Below are 25,045 nucleotides of genomic sequence, written 5' to 3'. Positions count from 1 at the left end.
TGATAATGGATATATTTCCATGCTACTCTCTCAATTCATCCCATTATGGGGACTTTTGAGAGGCCCTGGATAAGGACATTCAAGATCACTGGCTTTAGGGAAAACAAACAAAAACTGGGTTTGCATCTTGTTTCTGCAGCTTACTATCAGGGTCATCTTAGTTCATTTGGATAATATTTATTAGACACAGTTAGCCTCATCTGTAAATTGGCAGTAATAAGTGAACCCAACCAAGTTTTTCAAGATGACAAAATAACACACAGGTTACACTTGCAGTGTGTGTGGGCCAAGTCGCTTCAGTTGTGTCTGACTCTTTGCAACCCCATAGACTATAGCCCGCCAGGCTCCTCTGTCCATGGGGAATTCTCCAGGCAAGACTACTGGAGTGGGCTGCCGTGCCCTCCTCCAGAGGATCTTCCTGACCCAGGGATTGAACCTGCATCTCTCAAAAATCCTGCATTGGCAGGCGGGTTCTTTACCTCTAGTGCCACGTGGGAAGCCCCAGAGACTTGCAGGGTACCTAGCATATAGTAATATGTGTTCAGTAAACATTAGCCGTGAGTATGAATTTAGCCAGTTCCTCCATTTGCATCCAAGCAAAATCCTGAGCAGCGGTCACCCTTAAGGTCATGAATATGAATGACATCCCAGGTACATTGCCAACAAAGCAGGCTGTGGAGTGTGTTGTTCTTAAGGGATTTCACACCATTATGGGTCAAATCCACAGTTCAATGAGGTAGCCTGAGAGGAAGAGCATCAGGTGTGCAAGGAAAGCACAGCATCAGGGGAGGTCCAGCATGAGGTGCTTCCTCTATTGGCTGCACTTTCTCAGGTATGTTCAGGATATTATTATCGCAGCTGACAGTAAGTGTGCTCTAGACCGGTCCAGCCTGCAAGTGCCTCTGGTGACTGGAGAGCTTATTAAAATACAGGTTCCAGTTCATTACATCTGATGTGGGGGCCTGAGAATCTGTGTTTCAAATAAGCTCCCAAGTGATGCTCATCTGCTGGTTTTCTGATCACACTTTCCTGTGGTGAAGTGCTATTAATAGCTCAGTGCTCCTCAAGCCCTCATATGCATATGATTCCCTCTAGATTTATGCTGTTGAAGAAACGGTCTGGGGGCCGCCAGCATTGTCATCTCTTGGGAGCTTACTGAAAGTGCAGAATTTCAGGCCCCACCCTAGATGTACCAAATCAGAATGTGCATTTTGGTAAGAGTCCAAGGAAATTTATAAAATGTGTCACCCATTCAGGGTATGTGTTTATTCACATTGGACCCGGCTCTGGTTAAATGCCGTGCTCTCACCATCTTGAAATTCTTAATAATTCTTAAACAAAGGGTTCTGCATTTGCGTTTTGCACTGAAAACCACAAATCATGCAGCCTGGTCCTGGACACCGCTCTCTACATCCGTGCTTTTCAAACTTAGGTGGGTACATGACCCAACTGGGGTATTGTTAGGAATTCGTGTGTCTGGCTTCCAAAAGATTCTGAATCGGTAGGACAAGAAGATCTGTAACAAACACCTCACCTGATTTTGATGCAAGTGGTCCATACCCACTTTGAGAAATACTCCACTGGTCAGCTTTCGCATCATTTCTCTCCTTTATTGTCCAAAAAAAAAAAAAATAAATCAGTAAGCGGCACAAAGTGAGCTGGACAGCAGAGCAGAGGTGTTTCTGGTTGAGCAGTTTTCCCCACAGGGGCTCTCAGCAAGCCTCCACACCCGCGCCTGAGAGGCCCAGTGATGATCCTGTGACATTTACACGAGTATGAGTGGAAAGGATGCACAGACCAGGAGAGCGGTCTCGAGAGGGACCGCCTGGGGGAGCGGGCGCGCCTGGCAGCAGTCCTCAGGCTTTTTATGGTCACAGAGAACTTTGAGAATTCAATGGGAGCAACTGTCCCTCCCCACTGAAAACCTCACCTTTGCGCATCCTAAGGGGAACCCAGGACCAGGAATTAGAACCTGGCTGAGATATTTGACTCCATCACCCCCAGCTCTCTGTTCTGGGCAAGTTATCCGACCGTTCCAATCCTGGAGGCCTGATCTTTAAGGCGGAGAATGGTAAGATCATCTATCTCAGCAATTTGCTGCAGGAATCACAGTGTGGATGTAAAAGCGCTTTGTACTCTGCAGAAGAAGATATAAATTGGAGGCAATATTGTACCTACTGTGGCTCTGTTGCTATTTCCAGCCTTATACTCAGGATCAGGACACTGCCTTTGTGAATTTAGCCTCAGGCCATAGAACATATCCTGTGTAGCTAGAGAAGGAAATGAATGCAGAGAAACTTGATGAGGACTTGGCCAGAGTAGCTAGGAAATTTGAAAGTGCAGGAAAAGAGAAGGGAGCTTCCACAATTTGGGGACTCCAGATGCAGAAATAAAAGAAAGAAAATCTATTTTTACACGTGCGAACAGTTTTGAGATTTTGGAAAATGCCTTCAGTCTAGCAGTAATTGAACATTTCTGCCCCTGGGTGTAATGAAGAGAAATAGCAATGGTGGTGGTCTGTATTTAGTTTTGACTTCAAAAGCCTTCTGTTGGAATCTGCTATTCTGAGATGAGAGGAAGAATGTTTAGTAGTTAAAAGTCTGGGTTTCTGATCTAGTAGCTATTATCTGTGTGATTTAGGAGATGCATTCAGTGTTTTGTTCTTCAATTCTTTTCACCAATAGGACCTTCCTCGTGGCGTTGCTATGAGTACTGGACAACTTAGTACACCCAGAACATTTAGAAAGTAATGCGAGGAATTATTATCATGCATATCATGGAAATCTCAGAGGGAGGGGAGGTGGGGGTAGTCCCAGGGCCGAGCTATTCTTGGGATGGACAATGACTCCAGGTTATAGCTATTGAATATTTAGGACCATTGAAACCATTCTGTGCTCAGGGGTTTTCAGACACAGGGTCACTCAGCCAGTGTGCTGAGGCTGCAGTTCTGCAAGGCCTCTGATGCTGAAACCCAGGCCAAAGCAAACAGGAGGTGCCTGTGTGTACACTGGGAGCAGGGTGCCCAGTCATCTCAGTCTTGCCAAGAAGACCCTGATGGCATCTCTTTCTTTGTGGTCCCCTTGACTTACCCATCTGGTCCTCTCTCCAGGTGCACGATTGACAATCGGGTCACCCGGGTGGCCTGGCTGAACCGCAGCACCATCCTCTACGCCGGGAATGACAAGTGGTGCCTAGACCCCCGCGTGGTCCTCCTGAGCAACACGCAGACCCAGTACAGCATCGAGATCCAGAATGTGGACGTGTACGATGAGGGCCCCTACACCTGCTCCGTGCAGACGGACAACCACCCCAAGACATCCCGCGTCCACCTCATCGTGCAAGGTAGGCAGCCTTGGGGCCAGCCAGGGGTGGCTGGGAGGGCCTGTGTCTGACACTTTCACTGTGATCCTCAATTTAAATGAGACTGTCTGTTCCATCTGGCCAGGATGGTTTCCTAATTTTCGCTTTGCCCTTAGATGCTGAAATTTCAAATCATTTTCCCATTGAATAGGACTAGGATTTGGGGCCTTTTCTTTGCTCCTCATCCAATAATGTATTGTCTCAGAAAATTATCTCCTCATTATTTCTTTCCTTGGCTTTTTTCTCCTCTGAGTTTTTTAAAGGTTCTATCCAGCGCTAAGCGTGCTTTATTTTCAGAGCAGCGTGTTAGCTCTTCTGGCTCTGCACATATGCCATCCCTCACACAGCCTGCAAAGAAGGCAGAGCCGACCGCGGATGCTCTAGACACCTACCTGGGATGATGACAGCCACCTCTGCTGTTTGCAGCTTGCTTGCTTCTTCTTTCCCCTCCAGCCCGGGACCATGTCTCCCCTTTAATACCTGTGTCTGATTCTCCATGTTTTGATTGCATCCCACTCCCCTCCTGTTCCTCAGAGCCTCTCAACTCACCCCCAGCTTTTGGGATCTGTGTTTTTGCTTCTCTCTTACTTCTGCTGTCTCTGTGCTTCCCTGGAGCTTCTGTGCTTCCCCATAAGCAGAGCAGGTACTAAACATTCAGACCACAGGTGACCACACAGACAGGTTCCTTGTCAGGGAGCCAGCGCTTTCTGGCTTGGGGGAACCTCAAGTTACCAACTGCGTCTCACGGTTTCCTTCTGTAAAATGGAATCAGTATTGCAAAGGTCTGCGGTGAGGATTACACTTTCCACGTACTGGAGTGTGAAACAGAAGAGGGTCTGGCACACAGAGATGCTATCTAAGTGTTAGCTAGGGCTTCCCTGGTGGCTCAGCAGTAAAGAATCTGCCTGCAGTGCAGGGGACCTGGGTTCGATCCCTGGGTCAGGAATATCCCCAGAGAGGGGAATGGCAACCCACTCCAGTATTCTTGCCTAGGAAATCCCATGGACGGAGGAGCCTGGCGGGCTACAGTCCTTGGGGTCGCAAATAGTTGGACAAGACTGAGAGACTCATGCTTTCACTTTAAAAAAATATAGTTGTTTTTAACTTTTTAAAAAACATAGTTGTGTGTGGACCAGATACCTTATTGTATTACCTCAGAGGTGAAGCCCCCAAGTGATGGAGCTGGGCCCTCTGCTGGGGTTTCTCTCCTGTTCTTCATCCCCCTAGATGGCAGGCCAGGGGCGATATGCCCCCGGTCGCCAGCAACCCCCTTGGCAGTACACCCACAGGGAGGAGATAGCTGTGGATGGTGGGTGAAAACACAGGGAGCAGGATGGTGCTTCAAGGAAGATGAATAGGAAGGAGCTAGAAGATTCACGGGGAGCAAGCTGGGAGAAGGCAGGAGAGAGGGCAGCCAGGGTCAGGGTGCCGATTGGGGAAGGCAAGTCGGTGGGCAGTGATGGTTAGAGATCAGGCTGGAGGGACACTTGTTCAGGGATTAGGCCGATGAGGCCTCTGAGCCCCTCGTGCTGCGACACACCTTGGTCACACCACGTTGTGTGCATTCTATGTTTTTTTTTTTTTTTCCCCTCTCCTTTTTCCAAAAGAAAATGATGATGGCTTTTTTCTTTTGTTGGTTCTATATATGAATATCTTTCAAACTGCTGAGTACAAGCAGCATTTTTTAAAGGAAATGAAATTACAGAGACAGGATCAGAGTGTATCACTAACGGAAGAATAGGTTTTGCTCCTTGAGATGGTTTCCGTGGGTGAACGTGTTGTTGCGAAGAGTTGGCCAGAAGAAGGCTGAGAATCCCTCTTCTGCAAGCGGGACTCAAGGATGCCTCAGTGGCTCGGGTTGCAGCAAGTGGTGTGTCCCAAGCCACACCCCGTGCCCCTCGCCCCATTCCCTCCACATGCACACACACTTACCGCCGAGAGTGTCTGACACTGACCGATAGACCTTAGGAACTCTGCACCATCACAGACACTTGTGTTAGGCAGCAGGGCTTTTATGGAGCCAGAAAACGGAAGGAGTTGTGAGAAACTCGGAAGCCCCTGTGCAAACAAGGATCATGTTTGTGCCATTTCTTTCTTAAGTTCCCCTCTCCCTCCTCCCACGCACCCATACACTCTCACCATGAGTGCCTGGCAGGTGTCTTAAATAAAGTGCACATTTAACAAATGCTTCTTGAAGCAAATGGCTGGATTGTAGCCCCAAGGACTCACGTAGACTCAAGGAGGGGAGGTTGAGTGTGTAGGGGTGGGGAGGCGCGAGGGGCAGGGGATATGGGATGGGGTCTACAGCAATGCTCCCTCCTGTCCGCGCTGATGGAAAGTGTCTAATCTGCAGCTCAGCATTTATACCTCTGGCTTGGAGCGGTGGCCTCTGAGCATGACACACCTCCCTGAGTATCGAGATCTCATCTTGGGCTAATTTTCGAATGCTGATGGGTGTATTGATCTGGAAACGAGCCGGGTTAAAAAAGGCTCTGGTCTTGTCCACAGACTCAGCCCCAGCTAATCTGCTGTCGATGTGCCTGGACCGGGCATTATTGACACTTTAATGAATAGAGGACCGTGGTTTCTTGGAGCCAGCCTGTTCCCGCTCTTAAAAGCAATCAGACAAACTAAATACAGCCAAGCTTCCCTGTTTCTGTATTGGAAAGAGGATGCATCACCATCCAGGATTTTTTTTAAGAATGTATTTATCTTGGGATCATTTATTGTACTGAACATAAACCCTCATTCCCTGCAAAAGCGGACTTCTGGATTCTGTTGTCATCCCCGCTCAAACTTTTGCAGAACAGTGTTGAAATGAAAGATGTATGAACTTTTCAAAACTGTATTGTGATCGTTAAAAACACACTCACAGACAGACACACACATCGTAGCAGCAGCAGAAAGGAAGTAAACTGATATTTTTACCCAAGAGTGTGTGTATTTGGGTACGTGTAGTCAGCTTCGTACATAAATAAACCCACACAGAAGGAAGGTAATTTTTTTTCACAGGATCACATGAGCTTATTGAAGTCTAAGATTATGTTTCCCTCATTCCTATCAAATACCCCTACTGCCCCACTTGTTCTCTCTACTGGGTCTCCTCTCTGGTTGTGATTCTGTGTGTTTATCCCCTGCTTAGGCCTGGTTCCACCCTTAAATCTGTCTCAGTACCAGCCACTCTGCCCTCTCTGTATGCGCCCCCACCCTCGCCTTCATTCATAAAGGCGAGGGTGGGGCATAAATCACCATTGAGAACAACTCTGTCCCGGGACCCTGGCCCAGCTCTAGGCACATGAAGATGAATGAAATGCCACCCATGAAGCATGAGTTCCCCTTCATGGGGAGTGGATGGACTTGCATGCCACCTCCAAACCCTCCCCAGGAATTTAGGTTCTAAGCTGCTTCAGTCGTATCCAACTCTTTGCCACCCTGTGGACTGTAACCCACCAGACTCCTCTGTCCATGGGATTCTCCATCAAGAATACTTGAATGGGTTGCTGTGCCCTCTTCCAGGGGATCTTCTCAACCCAGGGATCAAACATGTCTCATGTCTCCTCTACTGGTAGGTGGGTTCTTTACCCCTAGCGCCACCTGGGAAGCCCCTCTGGGAGTGTAGACTTTGGCTAAATCCCTCTGGGGCACCAACTTCCTCCAAACCCCTGGGTCCTCTCACCCCTCTGGTATGTGATCAGACATTGTAATAGCATTCAGAAACCTTCTCTACAGAGACTGGTCCACTTATGTGGCTCGCGTGTTTCCGAGGGCTGCTGGGCAATGGTCAGTCCTCTGGCTGAAGCTCGGGGCTGAAGGCTAGGATTTTCCTTTCCTGTGTCTTCCAGAGCTCGAGTTCTTAGTGCATCTTCAGCCCTTCTACCCCTCAGGGCAAACCTTTCACTGTGCCAAGTTCTAGAGTTGTCCTTGGTTCCCTAGGATATTTTAAAAACCTACTGAAGGAAAAACACCAATACAGTATACTAACGCATATATATGGAATTTAGAAAGATGGTAACGATAACCCTGTATACGAGACAGCAAAAGAGACACTGATGTATAGAACAGGCTTATGGACTCTGTGGGAGAGGGAGAGGGTGGGAAGATTTGGGAGAAATTAAAAAAAATAAATAAATAAAACTCAACATTCAAAAAGCTAAAAAAAAAAAAACAAACCTACTGATAATCTGTCACATCCTTATAGTAAAAGAAAAGGGAAAGAAGGGGTGTTCAGTTCCTTTTATTAGTGGGTCCGTCTCTTCTCTTCTCACTACCTGTAGTTGTTGCATTGTACTTTCTGTGTCTCTCTTTTTTTTTTTTTAGATGGATAGCTCTGGAGCTACCTATATTCTCCCAGAGCTTTCCAGTGCTGGTGAGGAGTGGGGTGGTTTCCAAAGGTCCCGGCAGGACTGGTGAAGTGACTGGAGTGGAGACGGGGGTGAGGCAGGCCTGGGCGGCAGGGAGAGCCCTGCAATGGGCAGCCTGGGGAACGAAGGAGCAGCTCTGGAGTCAAACCATGGAGAGCCCCGGGGCAAAGGAGGGGAGAGTGTGAAAGCCCAGGGAACTCAGCCTTCATGGCCAGGCCTGTAAGACCAGCCAGCAGGATAGAGTTGATGGTGCTTCTGATTTGCATTGTCCCGGGACAGCGTCTGGGGAGGAGCCTGGGCAGTCACATGGGGTGAGTGTCCGAGGCAGGTTGGGAGCAAGGGGCAGCCTTGGGTGGAGAGCGGTACTGGAGCTGGTGTGGGAGGGAGGTGGGGGCAGGCAGCTGGGGCTGGTGGCAGGAAGGATAAGAGACAGACAGAACAGGTGAGCTAAGTAGCTGCTCAGCAAGGTGGCTTTTAAATTAAATTCGAATTAGCTATAACCAAATGCAATTTAAAAATCTACTCCTTCAGTCACACTGGCCATATTTCAGATGCTTCTAGAGCTACAGGGGGTGGTGGCTCCTGTACTGAAGGGTGCAGATGGAATGTCCCCAGCGGCCTTGAACCATCACCTGGGCAGCAGGTGCTGAAGCCAAATGGGCTTCATTGACTTCAAAGGCCGGGTGTGAGGTGGAAACAGGGATGGGATTTTGGAGAGAAGACGGAAATTAGAAAAGATGGTGGTGCTTTAAATACAAGAGAAAACTGTGGGGAAAGATGTAGGTCTGGGGTTCCTCTGTTAGCTTCAGAGAGAAGGACGTCCGGAGTCAGGAACTTTGTCCTAAAGAGCAGAGCAATAACTCGGTGGCTGAATAAGTATGTGAATGTGGGGGAGGCGCGTCCACCAGGACATGGAGATTCTGGCCTTGGAGCCTGGGGCAGGGTGATGCTTACTCGTCTAAAGGGCCCTGTGCTGAAGAGGCAGCAGGGTGGGGGCTTCAGCCGACATGGGGGCAACAGAAAGGGGGGCTTCAGACACTAGGAATTCTTGATTTTCTGATGCCTTGAATTCTCCATTCAAAATAAGTTTGTGAAGAGTAAAAAAGACCACCCAGGGGTTTGCGTGCCCACTTAGGCAGCCGGAATGTAATCTCTGAGACCAGAGTGAGGGAGCTCCATCTACGATTTATTAAAATTTGGGTCTAGCGATTTCCATCTCTTTGACCTCAGGGTGCCCTGCTTTATGAGTGTAATTAATAAGAGGCCGCTTCTCCAGTTCAGTTACACGCTTTAACTCTTTCCCCCTCTGGATTCGGCTGCCAAAGCAAGCTTCTCGGAAAAGCTCTACGCTTGTCTTCATTGCTCCTTTCAAGAGGCCCCATTCTGGAAAGCAGAGTGAACAAAAATGCTTTGTGCTGAATTGTTCTCAAATTCAGGACAGCATGGAAGACCTCCCCAAAGCCCTAATTGTATCTATAAAAGCCCTGGTAGTGCAGGGAAACCGCCCTGGTGGTCTTAGGGAACCTTAGGGAATGGTCTCCGCGTTGTTGGTGTTCAGTCACTAAGTTGGGTCCGAATCTTTGCCACCCCATGGTCTGCAGCACGCCAGATTTCCCTGTCCTTCACCATCTCCCAGAGTTTACCCAAATCCATGTCCCTTGTGTCGGTGATGCCATCCAACCATCTCATCCTCTGCTGTTGTCTTCTTATCAGAGGGCAGAAATTGACTGGTGGTCTACCTGCTGAGCTTAAATCTCATTTGCATGATAGAGAAGAGTAGAATACAGTGCTTGTAAAAGTGGAGGTATTGGTATAATAATAATAATAACACAAGCTTTTGGACCTTTATCCGTTTTCTAGACCCTAACTAGGTCTCTCTTTTGTCACTGGAGCATCAAATCAACCCCTCCCTTTTGTTTGGTGTAAATGAGTTTTCGTAGTTCTTCCTGGGCAGAATTAATCTGAAAATCCTTTCTATTGTTTGATAGTTAATTACCTGCCTTTTGGAGTCAAACAGGCTCTGGAGCTCACGTGAAGCGGGGCCTCCACTAATGTCTGTGGAATAAGGCAGAAAGGAGCAGAGGAAGCCAGGATGTGGCTGTCCCTTCCAGAGAGAAAGGGAAAAGGCCAGGGAATAGCCGGCAGCAGCCAGTGACTTGCAGACAATAAACAGAGCTTTGCAAACACCAGCCCTTCTTTTAGCCTGTGTTGTTTCTCTGCTCAGAGCCCTCCCCTCTTACCTGCCTGATAGGTATAATAGTGTTGCTTCCTAATCCCGAATAATTAATTGACCTTGTCAAGCCAAACTCATTATTATGATTAAGAGAACAGGAACAATAACTTTTAATTTCTAGACACCAAGCCCCGTAGACCCTCCCCAACCCAAACCTGAACAAAAGGGAATTTGAAAAACAACAGATCAAACGGAACCATGCGGTGTAATCCTTACAATGAAAGCAAGTTCTGTCTCTCCAGTCACATCCTCAGGAAAGCAGTCTCCCTCCTCCTCCCCTCTTCACCTGCCCACCCCCAGCCCTGCAAGGCTCCCTTGGAGCTGAGAAAACCTTTGCACCATCTAATTTCCATTCGGGCTGTGTCTCCCTGAGTCCATAACAGAGGAGCATCATCGTTGAGCCTGAGTCCACAGAAGTCACCTTTTGAGCCCATCTGCCTTCTTCAGCTGCCAGTGGCCTTGCGTGGCTGGAGGTCCCGTTTGCCATCCCAAACTGCTCTCCAAACTGTCTTAGCCACTCCCTGCCCCATTCAGGACAGAGATGAAAATGCATATTTGCCCTGGCTGTAAGACTGCCTCTGAATTCCACAGGACTTTCCCCAAAGTCAGGAAATTAAATTCTTCCACGCAATTAAGTGTTCCTCAGAGCACCCTGGAGAATGACAAGAAAGTAGGGCATTTTACCTGAAATTGATTCACAGAATTTCAACAGCATGCGAATGAGGCGACTTAGTTTTACCTGCTGAGTTTTAAAAATTTTTGATGCGGTTATAGGCCATGGAGGGGCAAAAATTCTGAGCCTGTTAACTCAATTTTAGTAAACCCCCTGGAACGTCATCCATCTGCTAAGCCAAGTAGGGTAAAGTCTATTAGACTAAAGGAAACTGAGGAAATTGCCATAGTAAAATTTATATAGGTGTAATAATAGCATTTTCTGTGGGGTCTGGTGTTGCTGGGGAGGGTCCTCCAGTTTTCTAGGCTAGTGGGGAAAACCAGGCTCCTGCCTGCTGGGGCTTCCTGGTCAGCACAGTCAATATTATTATGGGTCCCGTGTCCAAACTGTCCACAGCACAGCAAAAGGGAAGCAAAAGCCTGGGTGACCCCATCACTTCACAGCAAGCCTTAGGGCGTCGGACAGTGTCCCTCCAGGCAGGCAATTAGAGCTCCCAAGGGGAGGTCTTTGCGCAGCTGCAGAATTCTCCCTTAGGTGGTCTTCCCCAGGGAGTCTGCGCTTCCTCAGATTCTCATCCCAGAGGCTGAATCAAGTGGCTCCTATTTCTCCTGGTTCTTGTGTAGCCTTGCAGCCTCCAAATAAGCCTTGTTGCCCTTTTTCACTGGGGAGAGGTCACACATCAGATCCTGAGCGAGCAGCTCTTCCTAATAACTTCCTCCAGACTCCCATTCCACACCAGAGGCCCCCAGTGGTTTACTTAAATTGAGCTCGAAGCAAATATTTTTAATGAAGGATTGTATAAGGTGTCTTTATAGCTTTGTGACCCACTGGATCTGCCTCATGGCTATTTTCCTAAAGATTCTGGTAGGTCATCCCTGTAAGGGTGTGTATCAAGTGCGATCAAGAACAGCATCTTTAATTTGAAAGTCATAACTGTTGTCAATGACTCAGAAACATCTGAAACCTCTCTCCTCTTCTTGCTAAACTTGAAATGCCCAGCTTCCTAGGGCATGGGGAGAAACTGGTGACCAAATCTCTTAGTCTATCTTTTGTCAACTTGAGAATTGTCAGCTGTCAACTTTCAGTTCCATTTAACAAACATTTGGAAACCAGCCACTGGGCACATGAGTGTTCAGAGTGCCCGCCTTGTCTGTATTGCTAATACTGAGATGCAGTATTAGCAAATAACCCTCTTAGAAGGTCACAGGGATTCAGATGCTTATACATAGAGAAGCCATGAATACACCGAAAGGGAGGAACTGACTTTATCTGCAAGATTAGGGAAAACTGCAAGATTGCATGGGAGAAGCCAATGGCACCCCATTCCAGTACTGGCAAAGATGTCTGGCAAATCCCATGGATGGAGGAGCCTGGTAGGCTGCTGTCCATGGGGTCCCTAAGAGTCAGACACGACTGAGTGACTTCACTTTCACTTTCCACTTTCATGCATTGGAGAAGGAAATGGCAACCCACTCCAGTGTTCTTGCCTGGAGAATCCCATGGACAGAGAAGCCTGGTAGGCTGCAGTCCGTGGGGTCGCACAGAGTCGGACATGACTGAAGCGACTTGGCGGCGGGGGTGGCAAGATTGCATTTCTCCAGGGTCTTCAGGGGTAAGCAGGATTTCGGGGGGCCTCCGACAAGAAGCAGCCCAGGCAGGAGCAGCAGCATGCACAAAGGTGGAAAGTCTGAGAGTGTATGACATGTAGGAGGAGGAGTACAGAGGAGCAGGCGGAGTTCCAGGGCAGGGCTCCTGGGACGAAACCACTGAAAGTGTGGCCAGGGAGATCGGCTGCATCTAGGCTGGCCTGTGTGTCCAGAAAGGAGCTCAGTGATGATCAGAAGGATGGGTGTCCTGCGATTTCCCTTGACGTCCTATCCCTTGACGTCCTTCAACAACATCACTTCTCTTCCTCAAGGAAAGTTGCATTCCGTTGTTTTGGCAAAAGCCAAGTATCCAGAAGGCTCTCAGTGGGATAGAGAATGGCAAGTGTCAGGGGCAACGCACCTTGGAGGAGACAGAAGTGTTGGAAGGAAGAGCAGATCCAAACCCAACCAGTCCAAGGCCCCTCGCATGTCCAGATACCCAGGGGAAAGACTGCAAAGATTCTTTTGCCATAAGGTCAGTATTTAAAGCATAGCAATATATGTTTTATAATTGCAGTCACATCAATGATGATGACTTTCCATCACTGTAGTTAAGGTACCTTTCTTTGTACACTAGCGTGTGGGTCCCCAATCTCCAGGATCTAAAGCTTGATGATCTGAGGTGGAGCTGATGCAATAATAATAGAAATAAAGTGCACAATAAATGTAATAATACTAGAATCATCCTCAAACCATCCCTGCCCCTCACTGGTTCATGGGTGGAAAAATGGTCTTTCATGAAACTGGCCCCTGGTACCAAAAAAGTTCCCCTGCACTAACAGAGTCCTTGGAGCTGGGGTTTTTAACTCTGTCATCATGATGACTGAATCAGAGAGGGCAGGGATGCTGCCAAGGATAAATGAGAATCACAGGAAGGGGTCCACAGCCCCTTGGGTCCACAAGACCACCCACCACCAACATCCGCCTCTCATTGATACCCAAGAGCCTGTGGGCAGAGGACACCCAGTCTTTTAGATGTCTCCAGGCCAACTTAGGCTAGATGGTATCACCCCTTGGAGCAGAGCGTAAGATTTATATTCCTGTTGAGAGCCGTCTGTGATAATTTAGAGTCTGACATTGGTGAGAAATCTAATTGGCTTCTGCTGGAGTTGGGCTCAGTGGAGAAGGACTCCCGGAGATGCTGGAGCTGGATGTTTTCCTTTCGGGAGATCTTCATTTCATGTTATTTGAGAAAAAAATTTATTGATTTAAAATTAGGGCAGTTTAATTTGGTGGCATGTTTTCTTTATGTCTCAATTATATATTCATGTCTTTGTGGTAAACTCAGCTGGTGGGGGGATTAAGAATTCAAAATAGAGGATTTTCACTTGGCAAATAGTGTTTTCTACTCTGATTAATTGGGAGTCTGCACAGTGAACCCGGCGTTGGCTCTGTCGGGGATGGAATGGCTTAGCAGAAAGAAGTAAATTTCAGGATTTAGGAGTCCTGGATTCTAGTCTGAATCTTGACATAAGTACCTGGAAAAATGACCTACTTCTTTCATCTATTTCAGATTAGACACACTTTATAGAAATGTCTTGATGTATCACCCAGTCTTAATTTGGAGAAAGGTACAGGAGAGAAGGAAGCTGAACATCGCTAGATAATAACGTCCTCCGTGTGCGTAGTCATTTATCAGCCATAAAGGCTTCCAGGCTCTTCCCTCCCTTTGTCTTGTATTGGCTCTTTTAGACAGTCGTGGTTCTCTGTACCAAGAATGCATCTGTGCCCTCTTGCAGATTTGGGTCCCCGTTCTTGGAGGTCATCTGGGGTGCACCCCCCTCTCCCCATCCTAGTCCCTCCATGGCACTCTGTGTGCCTGGTTTTCTGACCTCTGACCTGCCGATCTCCCTCTGCTCTCCTGCCATCATCCCCCTCTCTCACAATTCCCAGGTCTGGTTTGTGGGGTCATAGGGTACCACCGTGGCTGGACTTCATCAGGGGGCACTTGTGCTCACGCTGCTCCTCCCTCTAAGCACCCAAGCTGGCCATGACTTTGCTCACTGCTTTGAGATAAGGGATCAGAAAATCTCACTGTTCTTTTCCCCTTTCACTTGTGCATCAACTATCACATGTCGAGTACTGATACACGGTTTGGAATAGATACAAAGATGAATGAGACCGGTCCCTGTGATCAGGAGGTATAATGGGGTTGGGACAGTAATCAGGGTTTATAAGGGAGCTGTTGGGACAGAGCCATTCACAAGGATCCAAGGACTAAGACAGAGATGCTCTTGTGAGCTGGGGAGCCAGCTTGGGTTCCGGGAAGGCCAGGCAAATAGAAGGTCTTTTGAAATGAATGGTCTGACATTTTAGCCCTTGGCTGTTAAAATGACAATAAAACAGCTCGTCTGCCCACACACTCTCTGCTCTCCATCACCCACCATTTCTTCACTTGAAGCCCAAGTGCACTTCTCAAGCCGTCTCTGGGGTCACACAGAGTCGGACACGACTGAAGTGACTTAGCAGCAGCAGCAGCAAGGACTTTGGGGCTTCCCAAGTGGTACCAGGGGCAAAGAATCCCCTGCCAATGCAGAAGGCATAGAGACATGGGTTAGATTCCTGGGTCAGGAACATCCGCTGGAGAAGGAAATGGCAACCCACTCCAGTATTCTTGCCTGGAGAATCCCATGGAAGTGGGCTATAGTCCATAGGGTCGTAAAGAGTCAGACACAGCTGGGCGTCTGAGTATATATATGGACATCCTTTAGACATGAATCCAAATGCCATGTCCTGAGGGAGCTTTCTCAGACCCCCTGTCTTAGGTTAGCCCCTACCCTTCCTTCCCCTGGAGGTAGAATCATGAAACTCTGTGTTTCTCGCTGCAGTTGTAATTCGACATTAGTTTTGTGATTAGCTGAATTATGTATGTTTTCCAAGAAGCGTGTCTGCTTTTGCATTCTATCCCCAGGGCTTGGAACTTAATAGGGGCTCCCAGGCTCTTTGTTGGATAATGAATGGACCCATAAAGCTTCTTTTTTTTAATCGTTAAGCAAATTGATTTGTTATATGTTGAGACTGTCTGCGACCAGTTAAATAATCCCCACCCAAAAATATCAGGTCCTAATTTTTGGAGATTTGAGTGTTACCTTATATGATGATTCTTTGTAAGTGATTAAGGTTTGGCATGGAGAGATTAGCCTGGATTAACCAGGTGGACACTGAATGTAATCACATGTATCCTTAGAAGAGGGAGGCAGGAGATTGTACACAGACACAGAGGAGAAAGCCATGTGAAAATGGAGCAGGGCCTCAAGGTTGCTGTCCTTGGTAACTGGGGTGAGGTGGCCATGAACCAGGGTGTGTCAGCAGCCCCCAGACTCTGGAAGAGACCAGGGACAGATTCTCCCGCTAGAGCAGCCAGAAGCCGTGCGGCCCGGCAGGCATCTTGGTATCAGCCCAGCGAGACTCACTTTGGACTTTTGGTCTCTGAGACTGTGGGAGAATACATCTCTGTTGTTGTAAGCCACTCTTTGGTAACCTGTTAACAGCTTCCACAGGAAGCTAATACACTGGCCTTTAACACTGCGAGTTCCCGGTGGCTGAGAGTCAGCAAAGTTTGGTATTTCAAATCTGCCAGAAGTGCAAGTTTGGCCAATGTAAGAGTTGAAGAAAGGGCTATCTTTGGGGCAGGCTGTTTCCATTATTTATTTTTTAAAGTAAGAAGCTCTTTGGCGATCCACCCTTGTAATGTAGACATATGTACGATATCAACTCCTTGTCCGTGGGGGTGCCTGCAGGAGGTGACAGAGTAATCCAGATGCCAAAACAGAGACTATGCTCTGTGACCATAACTGGCCCCCAAGGTGCTGGGGTGAGGGAAACACATGTGGGTCTAGTGGGAGGAGACGGGTGACATTGTCCAGCCCTGGGCTATGAGATGTGGTTTGGGAATGTGGGGTTGGAGTTGAGATAAAGTTGCTCAGTGTTCTCTTATTAACTGGCTGGGATTGGCGGGGGGCGGGGGTGGTGGTTGTTACTCTTTGGACTTGATCTCTGTCTCCCGGGCACCTTAAACTGAAAAGGTACAACGTTGACCTCTTGCATTCTAGCCGTCTTTGCAGATGGGCCCTCACCCCGACCCCAAGCTTCTTCCTTCTGTGTCTCCCCATCTGTGGCCTTGAGCGCGTGTGAGTTGTTGATGATGCCCTGGGTTGGCCACAGTGAGGCCCTGTTTGGAAGATGGGCAGGATTGATGTTAAATGCGCACTCTCTCTGGGACGGTTGTTCCCTCCCTCTGCCATCTCCCGTCTGTCTCTCCGAGACTGTTTTCATCTGATCTTGCCAGCAGCTTCTTTTCTGTTGCCGCCTGCGCTTTCTGCGGTCTTCTGCCTCTTGCAGTCTTTCATCCTTTTTCCTTTCTTTCCACCCCTGCTCAGGTTTGCTCTCCTTGTCGCTCTGTTTCCTGAGCACCACCTTGAACTTGTGGCCGCACTGTCCTCACTTTGACCTCCTGGTCTCTGTCCTGTGCCATCTTGTGCTCATGGGCTCTTTGCTCTCACGTTTGTCTGGATCCCCTCTCCCTGCTGTGTTTTCTTTCTGTCTCTCTCCCTTCTCCCCTGCTTCCTTGGCCCCTTTTCGTCTAGCATCCCTTAGTCTCTTCCCTCCTGTCCACAGCCTCATGCTCCCCGGCCTGCCCCCTGCCCCGCAGTCTCTGCCCTCCAGCCTGTCCACTAGGACACTTTCTCCTGTGATCGGCATCTGTGATTTCCCTCCAGTACTGAGAGCTCACATGGCTGTGATGCAGAGAATAAGTAATCAAGTGTGCTTTTTATTTCTTTATTTTCATTTCACCTAATAAGCACATCTTGAAATGGAGCTGTGTGTCACTCACACTATATCACTTCCCCTGGGGAGTCCTCATTCGTTCTCACTTGGAATTCTCTCCCTGCACAGCCCAGGGAGGGAAGATGGTACACTGAAGGTTTCTTTGTTGGGCTTCAAACATGGTGTGTCTGTGTCCTTTATCCCTAATGCTGCTGTATGTGTTGGGGAAGGGGTGTATCTGTTTATGAGCCAGAAGGAACTCACAGTTGATGGTGATGTAATGGACTTATGTTAGGCCAGATTGAATGTGAAGAACCATAGAGGGAAGGAGGGCTGCACCCTGGGGCTGGGGTCTCTGGGGTGACTTTGGCAGAAGGACCGTTCTGAAAGACTATTCCTTAACTCCACCTGCCTTTCCACTGACCCACTCAAGCAAGTGAAGAGTGAAAGTACCAGTTGTCTGAAACATCATGGCCACTCCACTGGTCGCCCAGACCCTTCTCCGCAGAGAGGCACTGCCTGTCATGAGGCCGGGCCCAGCCACACGCAAGAGCAGCAGGACAGAGGGACTCCCCGGAGTGGGATGGTGGCCGCAGGGCAAGCGTCTGAGCTGAGTTCCGAGGTCTTCCCGGCCCCCTCTATGCCCAGAGGCTCTAGACTGGGGTGCCTTACTGGGGTACAGTGTGCCCACAGCTGTGCTGGTCTTGGGAGGTTGTAAACATAGCTTCTCATCTCATCTCACTGTAGAGGCAACTGGAGGAAAACAGAGTGCTCGAGCTTTCATCCTGCAGTGATCATGATACTTACAGCTGTTCCTTACTGAAAGCTTACTATGTGGCAGCCAGGAAGTGGGTGTAAAGCACTTTACATATATCATCTCATTTAGTGCCCAAAACAACCTTGTGCAACCGATGAGGAAACAGAATTTTACTCGCCTGGGTCTAAGGTCCCCCACATTGGGAAACAGCAGAGCCAGGTCTGAGCTCTGGTGTCTTGACCACTACACACCTGACCACAGGCATTGCCCTCCCTCTCATGAGCAAAGACTCAGGCTAATCTGACTCAGGAGGAATGGCTGCCAGATGGGAATGTGCCCTATGAGCGTGGACCATGGTCTCAAACCATTTCAGAGCTGGAAACACATTGAAGGCCACCTAGCCAGGGATCCTCTGTGCTGTTGTACATCATTTTTACTTAAAGCATTATCCAACAACACCAGTCTTGAAGGTCTCCTCCCCAACTAGGGTTTCTGACTCAGTTTACTGGAGATATGGTCATGGCATACTTATATCTTAAAACACCTTGGGTCCTTATATATTTCACCTACGTTGAGAACCACTGTTCTAATATTACAAATTGTTCTTGTTGTTCAGTCACTCAGTCGTGTCCAACTCTTTGTGACCCCATGGATTGCAGCACGCCAGGCTTCCCTGTTCTTCACTATCTCCCGGAGTTTGCTAAAACTCATGTCCATGAGTTGGTGATGCCATCCAACCATCTCATCCTCTGACACCTCCTTCTCTTCCTGCCCTCAATCTTTTCCAACCTCAGGGTATTTTCCAATGACTCAGCTCTTCCTATCAGGTGTCCAAAGTATTGGAGCTTCAGCTTCAGCATCAGTCCTTCCAATGAATATTCAGGGTTAATTTCCTTTAGGATTGACTGGTTTGATCTCCTTGCAGTTCAAGAGACTCTCAAGAGTCTTCTCCAACACCACAGTTCAAAAGCATCAGTTCTTCAGCGCTCAGCCTTCTTTATGGTCCAACTCTCACATTCATACATGACTACTGGAAAAACCATAGCTTTGACTTTGCAGACCTTTGTCAGCCAAGTGATGTCTCTGCTTTTTAACATGCTGTCAAAGTTTGTTTTCTTTCCTATAGAACCCCTAATTCAGTCACCTGATCCTATAGGTACCCCTTGTTTATATTGGCCCATCTTTACTGTCACTGTCTTGGTTCAGGATTGTATCTCAGTTTACCTAATCAGTTACCTAATTGGTGTACAGTACGTGTCCTCCACTATGCATCCTCTATCCAGCAATCACAGCAGTAATCTACTAGAAGGAGCGTGCATGCATGTTCAGTCATGTAGAGTCTTTGTGACCCCATGGATGATAGCCTGCTAGGCTCCTCTGTCCATGGGATTCTCTAGGCAAGAATACTGGAGTGAGTTGACACTTCCTCCTCCAGGGGATCTTCCCAACCCAGGGAAATTAACCCAGGTCTCCTGCATTACAGACAGATTCTCTACCACTGAGCCACCTGGGAAGCCCACAAGCAATAATAATAGAAAACATTTATTGGGTTTTTACTAGATCATGGGTACCAGGCTTTAGTACTTAACAAAATGTCATTAAATCTCACTGCAGGTAATTCCCTGGTGGTTTAGCAATTAACATTCCCGGCTTCCATTGCAGGGGGTGCAGGTTTGATCTCTGGTAAGGGAACCAAGGTCCCCTATGCTGCATAGCATGGCCTATATATATATCTGTCTGTCTATTATCTATCTATCTTTCTATCTATCTCACAACAATCCTAGGTGGTAGGTTAAGAATATGATACCTACACTTTGCAGATGAGGACACTGAAGCTTAAAGGGGTTAAAATCTTGCTAGAGATCCTAAAGCTTCCACATGGAAGATGGGCCTTGAGCCCTTACGTGCTGTTGAAAGGGCCCAGGGTGGTTTACCCCCTTGTTGGCAGGCTGAACTTTTGAGGTACTTTCTCAAAATCATCCTCTTGCCAAATGCTGCTACCTACAGAGAAGAGTCCTTTTTTCTTTTATTTTTGGGAGTTTCCCTGTTTTCTCCATAATGTTGATTTCATTGCATTTTCATAATATTTCATGCTTTAATTTAATTTATTTAGTGCTGTTGCACAGTGCCCTGGGCGTCTCAGGAGAAGCAGGAATTTTATAAATAAAATTATTATTACAGCTGCTCTGATAGCAGCCCCTGAGCTAGTTGGTTGATGTATTGATTACTCCCTGTGTTGAAAAGTTTCCCCTAAAGCCCTTTATGGCCCAAGTCCTCCCTGTCTTTTTCTGCTTTCTCCTGTTTGTTGAAATCTAGACCCAGTTGTGTAGATTTTCTTCTAGAGGTCCCTGCCAGGGAGATCAGAGAATCCCTCAGCCAGTGTTCCCTGTAATGTATTCCAGAGAGCATGACCTATTTTATTTTTTTTTTAACCTTTTTGAAGCACTGAAGTACCAAGTCCCATTTGCTAGACCTATAATGTCAGTTTTGCAGTGATTCAACCCTCTTGGCCCACCATGCTAAATAAGACCTTGTTAGTTATTGGACTGCAGCAGGAATCTCTTCCAGGACACTCTCAGGCTAGATAGGAGTTAATCATGACACTCATTTGGAACCTAGAATTTCAGAACTCTAAATTTTAAGAGATAAGCAGACGTAATATGTGTCAGTCTCAAAAGGAAGAGAAGCCCAAACCACAAGAAGAAGGTGAGAGTCTGTGTTATTGACCATCATTTTTAGCATTAAGGCTTCTTTCTGGAACTGCCTGCTGCCTCACAGTCTCAGAGACCTTTATCAGCAAGATGTGTGGGAGGACCATTGTCTTGTATTTATAGAATACCTGTGACATGATGAGGAATTCACAGGATAAGCTCATGGCTGTGCTGGGGTTTCTCCCTGGACATCTCTCAAACCATACCAATGGATTAGACCTTCCCTCTCTCAACTCCTTACATGGCATGTTCCTTTTCCCATTATTTTCAATGCATTTTGCTCATTTATTCATTCAATAAAAATTTTTCAGTGGGAACATTCTTGGTGGTTCAGTGGTTAAGAGTCCACCTTCCAATGCGGGGGACATGAGTTTGATCCCTGGCCGGGGATCTAAGATCCCACCTGCTGAACGGAAGCTAAGCCCGTGTGTCCCAATGAAGACCTGACACAGCCAAACATCATTCATTCATTAATTTAAAAGAAAAAAATTCTTAAAAAAATTCACCGAGCAAAATTCCCACAAACAGGAGAGAGCAGCAAAAGACAGGGCGAACTGGGGCCACAGAAGGCTTTAGGCGAAAGTACATCCCACCTCTGTGGCCAGCGTGCATCAAGACAAGGATGAGCAAGATCAACCTCGGTACTCACTTCTTTGGTGTTGGTTCCCACCTCCTTTCCTCCTTTCATCTTGACTTGTCTCCATCTCAAGCCAATATTTTCCTCCTAATTTACAGTTGCCTTTAGGATTTCTGAAGAAGTTTCCTAATTAACCAAGAGCAATACGCTGCGCTGTCTCTGTGTTTTTAGAGAACGAATGTGAGTAGCCAATCTGTCCATTGCAAATGAGTTCATTCCTATTCAGGCAGCGGCTGGCACGCACCTTGCCTGAGGCTTCTGATGTTATGAGCAACATATTGGCTTTCGATGTCTGTACTTCTTCCCAGCTACACTGGGAGCCCTGGATGAATGGAAGACACAGTAACTTGAAAGAATTTATTGCATTACACATGGCGGCCATGCATGGTTTCAGTAGCAGGCAACACAGTGGGTTTGTTCAGGGTGAATGTGTATGGCCTTCTCTCACCACACAAAGGTTGTTGGCTATCTAACAGCTGTATTTTCTTCTAGCCAAATAAGAATATGAAACAAGCTATGACCCAGATGTCTAAGTCCATGAGACATAGACAGGATGAAGCCTGTTTCTTCCCCAAAGGGAAGAATAATTTCCAATGAAAAATGACTAACTGACCGTTTGCTGCAAAGGAGGGAGCCTAGAGACCTGTCTAGTTTGGTTAAAATTTCCTATGGCTCACAAATGCCTCCTGATCCTTAGAAAGCAGAGAGAACCCAAGGAACTTTGCATTTCTCAGCCCAGCCTTCTCAAAATACAAGAATCACTCATTGGCAGCTTGTAGCCCTACTAAGTGCAAGTCACTGGTTCACAACACTGCTTGGGCTGAGCAAGGACATTCTACCCCATTCTTCATGGTACCATGAGTTTGGCTGGAGTGATTTGTCTTTTGTCCCCTCTCTAGAGTTCATCTAAAGAGGTACAAATCTCCCATTTCTCCAAATAGACTGAGTTTAGGAGGCCTTCTTACCTGGATTATGAGAGTCCTAGGCTGCTGTCTGTCCCTTCTCCATTGAGTGTCTCATGTCACTCTCATTGTCATTCTCTGCTAGTCCTTTAATGAAAATGGCCAACTCGCTCAGAGATAACAGAATAGGAATCAATGAGACCTGCAATTGTCTGCATGCCAGACTCTCTTGTCAACCTCGTCTCCGATCCATTCTGCCAACCCAACCTCCTCTGGGACTGAGACGTTTGAAAACAGCGCAGCAGCCTCATCTCCCGGGCAGTGTTTTTCTCCATCATTTGCTTTATTAAATATTGATTTTCTGTTGCATTATTAAACCTTAAGTCTAGAGCATAAATTCTGGGCTGATACTTTAATCTGGCTCTCCTCTTCTTTTTTTTTTTTTTTTTTTTTTGGCTTTTGGAACTGATTTTCAGGCCAGATCTCCTGGGGAATCTTTAAGTCAACCCAAGGCCTGTGAGAAATCTGCCTGAAAGAAGGGGGAAGAGCCCAGGCTTGAGAGTAGCTCACCTCCTGGGGCAGGACAAAAAAGACTGAGCTTATGTAAGGCAGACCCTCACTTGGTGCAGACCCAGAAGCCTGGCCCTGCTGGGATGCACGTGCTTGTACCAGGAAGGCCTTTTGGAGTCCCACCACCAGAACTGAGGAGCAGGCAAATGGTGTACTGAACTGATTTTAGAATCAGACATCACAGAGCTCCTCAGATGTTATCTGATCCATTATCCATCCACCTCCTTTTGTTTTCTATTGTGGTTTCTATTATTCCTAGGATTTGAGTCATCAATTCTAATCACACAGTCCTTTGGCTTTTCACTTATTTTGAACCTCTGGTTCATTCTTTCATCTTCCTCTGTCTTCTTCCTGAGGGCCAGTGGCTGAGTGGTCAACAACATCGTCCTTTGTATGGAGCCATACATGTATGATACATGTATGATGGAGCCATCATACATATTATAAAACTCTTTCTGAGGGATGTAGACATCTCCAGACAGCTGTGTTAGCTAGGGCGATCTCCAAGTTCAGCTATTCCCCATCCTGAGAATAGCCTCCTGGAACTGCTACTGGCCGGGGCCTGGAGATTAGAAACAGGAGGAGCACCTTGCCTTTGTCTTCAGCCCTGACAGACAAATAGGAGAAAAACTAGGAGTAAATATTGATGGAGTTTCCCTGGCAGGAATGGAGCATGGCAGTGTCTCTCTGGAGGTTTGCAGAGAGCTATGACCATCTCCTGCCCAGACTTCAGCTCATCCCATCTCTTTTTCTGTTGTTGTTCAGTCACTAAGTCATCTCTTTTGCAACCCCATGGGCTGCAGCATGCCAGGCTTCCTTGTCCCTCACCAATTCCCAGAGCTTGCTGAAACTCACGTCAATGAGTCAGTGATGCCATCCAACCGTCTCATCCTCTGTCATCCCCTTCTCCTCCTGCCCTCAGTCTTTCTCAGCATCAGGGTCTTTTCCAATGAGTCAGCTCTTTGCATCAGGTGGCCAAAGTATTGGAGTTTCAACTTCAGCATCAGTCCTTCCAACGAATATTCAGGATTGATTTCCTAAAAACTGTGCCTCCCTCTAAAACCTGTCTTGTTTTTTATCCTCAAATTGCATAGAGTAAGTTGATTTCTTTGCAATAATAAAAAATGTTTGACATTGAATCAAGAGATATGAAGTTTGAATTTTACTACTGTGTAAATTTCCACAAGTTATAGATCAAAGTGGCTGAATATTAGCAGTTGTGTATGTTTCAATCAAACACGTAATCTCTCTGGGTTCCGGATTTCTCATTTATAATGGCCTGAGTACAACCACTCATCACTTTATCGTGATGTGGATAATATGAGGAAGCATTGGATATTTTTTATTACAATTCAGTTTGACAAATATTGAGTATTTGTGAATATTTGTGTTTTGAGGCACTGTGTTGAGTGCTAGGAGTAGGACAGTCAGCCATATGTGGTCCTGACCTCATGCTGGAAATGACAATATTTGACAATGCCTTTCGTGTTCCTTAAGTGTCCTCTTCTCCCCTAATCAGATTGTTCAAGCATTACATGGGTCTCTCCTTGTACTGACCTCATTATATTCTAATTATCTATTCACCCCAAAAACGTAGCTCTTTGGGGCTCAAGAGTCATTTGCCAAAATGTCACATATTGTCCTCAGTAAATGTGGCTTGTTGAATGAATCTCTAATTCCTCATCATTCATTCTGTGATAGATTCTAGTGTCTTTAGGACTTCCCTCATGATGCAGTGGGAATCTGCCTGCCAATGCTGGAGACGCAAGAGACCAGGGTTTGATCTCTGGATCAGGAAGATCCCCTGGAGAAGGAATGGCAGCCTACCTTAATATTCTTGCCTGGGACATCCCTTGGACAGAGGAGCCTGGCGGGCTACAGTCCATAGAGTCACAAGGAGTCGGGCACGACTGAAGTAACTTAGCATCCAGCACGTGCACGTGTGTCTAGTCAGGGTTCTGCTGTTGCAAATTGATACGCATAAAGTGTTAGCAATCGGCAGCTTTCATAAAGGATGCTTTGTAACATCTGCATGTTAAAAACCAAGGGTGAGGACTTCCCTGGCGGTCCAATGCCTGAGGCTCTGTGTTCCCCATGCAGGGGCCCTGGTTCCATCCCTGATCAGGAACTAGATCCCACATTGAGTTCACATGCCACAGCTGAAGATCTCATACGCCACTGCTAAGACCTGGCACAGCCAAATAAACAAACAAACATTAAAAAGAATACATGGGCGCTTTGCATGAACCGTGTCTGCTTCCTCCTGGTTCTTCTCATTTGTTTGACTCCCTTTCTGAGCACTGTGCTGAGACACAGTCAGCAAGTGTGTTCAGAGAGCACAAGGCTTCTGCACAAAAAATGACTTGGGGGAAATTTGTTCAGTGACTAGAAATCATCCTCAGTTTGGCTGGGAGATACAAAAATGTTT

At 47.2% G+C, this 25,045-nt stretch overlaps 1 protein-coding gene across 6 annotated transcripts in view; it reads left to right on the top strand.

Annotated features, from left to right (window-relative positions):
* The window catches only part of LOC102266692 (neurotrimin), a 965,779-nt gene that overhangs the window by 779,397 nt on the left and 161,337 nt on the right, over nucleotides 1–25,045 (top strand). For all 6 annotated transcript variants that reach the window (XM_070365288.1, XM_070365287.1, XM_070365285.1 and 3 more), the window contains exon 3: nucleotides 3,110–3,342. In XM_070365288.1, the coding sequence (XP_070221389.1) occupies nucleotides 3,110–3,342 (233 nt within the window). The remainder of the gene's footprint in view (nucleotides 1–3,109; nucleotides 3,343–25,045) is intronic.

This window comes from Bos mutus, chromosome 29, assembly GCF_027580195.1.
Source record: "Bos mutus isolate GX-2022 chromosome 29, NWIPB_WYAK_1.1, whole genome shotgun sequence".
In the NCBI taxonomy this organism is placed as follows: domain Eukaryota; kingdom Metazoa; phylum Chordata; class Mammalia; order Artiodactyla; family Bovidae; genus Bos; species Bos mutus.
This window is presented reverse-complemented; position numbering and strand designations above follow the sequence as displayed.